Below are 2,940 nucleotides of genomic sequence, written 5' to 3' on the forward strand. Positions count from 1 at the left end.
AAGGGGCGAATGGAAACATGAAACCTAGGAAATGTTGAGCTGGGCTTGGCTAGAATGGGGGTGCGTAACTCTGACTGCAGGGGCAGGACGGGAGCCGGGGCTCTGAGATACACTCCTGTGACTGCGCTGAGGTTGGGTGTTGGGAAGAGGTCACCGGGTTACCCTGATCCAATCCCCTAGGAGTCACTGGGGTCTTGCTGTTGAAGTCAGTGGGCTCTGGACTGGGCCATTCTTGGTTATGTGACTGTTCAGAGTAAACCTCATTGCAAACCTCCTCAGGCCCTGTAATATTCTGCACCCCAAATCCCAAGGCCTTCACTCAGGCAACGCTTCCATTAAAATCAATAAGGACCCCAGAACTGGGTCCATTCCATTGGGAGAAAATAGCTGGTTTCTAGCAACATATCCGTAAATGTACAAACTGTATAATCCAGGAGTAACTGATTATAATTGCTGCTTTGATACTGATTGTGATGGGTTCTCCCCAGAGTACCATCCGGAACTGGGGTACCACTGAGTGGGCTGACACCCCAGCCTGGGCTGCCTCTCGCACTGTACAGCTGTGACAAGCTGCAAAGCCCTCCCACCTGCACTTTCACCAGCATCACACAGGTAGAGACACACCCAGCTGCAACTGGACACAGGCTCTTTAACCACCAGCTATCCAGGCTAGTACCCCAGAGCAGTACGATCCTGCCCTAGTCAAATCTGGGCAGTCTGTGTGTTTAATACCCCTGCACCTATCACTCAGAGTGAAGACAACCATGCAAACTTGGGGTAACCAAACCGAGATTTTCCCCAAGCACTCTAGTCAAAGCTCACGGTTTAGATTATAACAGAACAAGTTTATTAACTACAAAAATAGATTCTAAGATTTTATACGAAGCTTAGGTTGCATTTTTGTTTATTTGCTAGGTAATCTGCTTTGATCTGCTTCGTATCACTAAAAATCTATTTTGGTATTTAATAAACTAGTTTTGGCTTTATCTAAACAAGTGAGTTGGAATGAAGCGCCTGGGAAAATCATAGCTCGACTGGCGGAGGCTGTCGTATATTCTTTCCACATTCAGGGAGGGGGCGAATTCTATGAGCTTACGCTGTACAGTTCTCAGTGTAGGGTGAGACTGTAACATTTTGGGTTTACACTCCAGTGGGGGTACGAATCTGGGAAGCTGGTGGTTAATTTGGCTGCAGCCTTTCTATTGTTGGTTCATGCAGTGGCTGGTTAGAGCCTGCGTGTAACTGCAGCTGGGTGTGTCCCTACGTGTGTGGATGCTGGTGTAAGTGTAAGATGGGGAGCAGGTCTGCAGCTTGTCACAGCAGCACAGTATGATGGGGGCACAGACTGGTGGGTCAGAGGGCTCAATGAAACCCCAGTTCCATGTGGTTCCCCTGGTGGAACCCATCACACTGTAGCAAGTGCAGTCCAGTCCTAGCCAACACTCACCTTCCACTGATTGTCTCTTTTGCTGTTAGTTACAGGAAACTGAACAGAAAATCCAAATGATAGCACATGATGCCAGCTTACAATCACACCTTTTTTGCCCCAGTGACCTATATCCTGACTGGCATCCCGGAAACGGAGGTGTCTCATGTCTGGATCTCCATTCCCTTCTGTCTGATGTACGTTGCAACACTTTTTGGAAACTGTCTCCTACTATTCATCATACTGACAGAACGAAGCCTCCATGAGCCCATGTATCTATTCCTGTCCATGCTGGCTGCTGCTGATCTGCTGTTATCTACCACGGCAGTGCCTAAGATGTTGGCTGTATTCTGGTTTGGAGCGGTGGAAATTTCTTTTGCTGCCTGCCTGACCCAGATGTTCTTCATCCATGTCAGTTTTCTGGCCGAGTCGGCCATCATACTGGCCATGGCATTTGATCGGTACATTGCCATCTGTGACCCCCTGAGATACACAATGATACTAACTAAGTCTGTGATCGGGAAGTTGGGGCTGGCAGTTGTCACAAGAAGTTTCTGTTTCAATTTCCCTGTCATCTTTCTTGTGAAGCAGCTGAAGTTCTGCAGAACCAACCTCGTGCCTCACACCTATTGTGAGTACATGGCCATAGTCCGGCTGGCCTGCGACGACATCACAGTCAGTATCTGGTATGGCGTAGCTACGGCTATTTTAGTAATTGGTTTGGATGCTGTGCTCATTGCTTTGTCTTATGGGCTGATCCTCAGGGCCGTTTTCCAGCTCCCAACGAATGATGCCCGGCTCAAGGCTATTCGCACCTGCAGCTCCCACCTCTGTGTCATATTGGTGTTCTACACACCGGTCTTTTTCCTCATTTTTGCACGCCGATTTGGGCACATCATCCCAGGTTATATTCTCATCCTGCTGGCCAACCTCTATGTGATCATTCCCCCCATGTTAAACCCCATCGTTTATGGGTTGAAAACAAAAGAGATCCTGAAACGGGTGATCAATGTGTTTCATCGGTGGTGCAGGGGAAGCTCCCTGCTGAGCTAAATCAGGACACAGAAAATGCTGTGGGACTTGGAAATTAAGCACAAGTTTTCATTGGAACTATAGGGATATTTTTATTATGTACTTCCACAGAGTAAGGTTGAAAGTCTCTCTCGTCAACAGAATTTGAGTCCAATGAAAGCTTTTTCCACACCCAGTTTCTCTCTCTAATATCCTGGGGCACACATGGCTGTAACAGCACAGCGCCCTGCCACAGAAAACAGCCAGACGGAGTGAGTCTTGTTCTAAGTTGAAGGGAAACAACAAAACAAGAAAGCATAAAGATAAAATCACTTTGTGAGAGCGAGAGCATGGTGTGTGCTCCTCTGTGACAAGCTGTATCCGAGTTGCACTCTTAATGGCCAAGGAGAGCAGCAGCCAAAGGGGACGTGCAATAAAGCCATGGGAAGTGCACTGTGCTGCACATTGGGAGACGGGAGCTCTAGCGTTCATTCTAGCACTTA

The 2,940-nt window shown here is 48.0% G+C and overlaps 1 protein-coding gene across 1 annotated transcript; it reads left to right on the forward strand.

The window, feature by feature from the left end:
- The first annotated feature begins 1,516 nt into the window (after nt 1-1,516).
- On the forward strand, nt 1,517-2,479 carry LOC127044482 (olfactory receptor 52B2-like). Its single transcript, XM_050939424.1, has one exon. It carries the CDS (start codon nt 1,517-1,519, stop codon nt 2,477-2,479), a length of 963 nt encoding a protein of 320 aa, XP_050795381.1.
- Nucleotides 2,480-2,940: the final 461 nt, after the last annotated feature.

Source organism: Gopherus flavomarginatus, chromosome 1 (assembly GCF_025201925.1).
Source record: "Gopherus flavomarginatus isolate rGopFla2 chromosome 1, rGopFla2.mat.asm, whole genome shotgun sequence".
NCBI lineage: Eukaryota > Metazoa > Chordata > Testudines > Testudinidae > Gopherus > Gopherus flavomarginatus.

What these genes read in the sequence shown, in the direction of transcription:
- LOC127044482 (XM_050939424.1), top strand. Translation starts at nt 1,517, where the DNA reads ATGCCAGCTTACAATCACACCTTTTTTGCCCCAGTGACCTATATCCTG.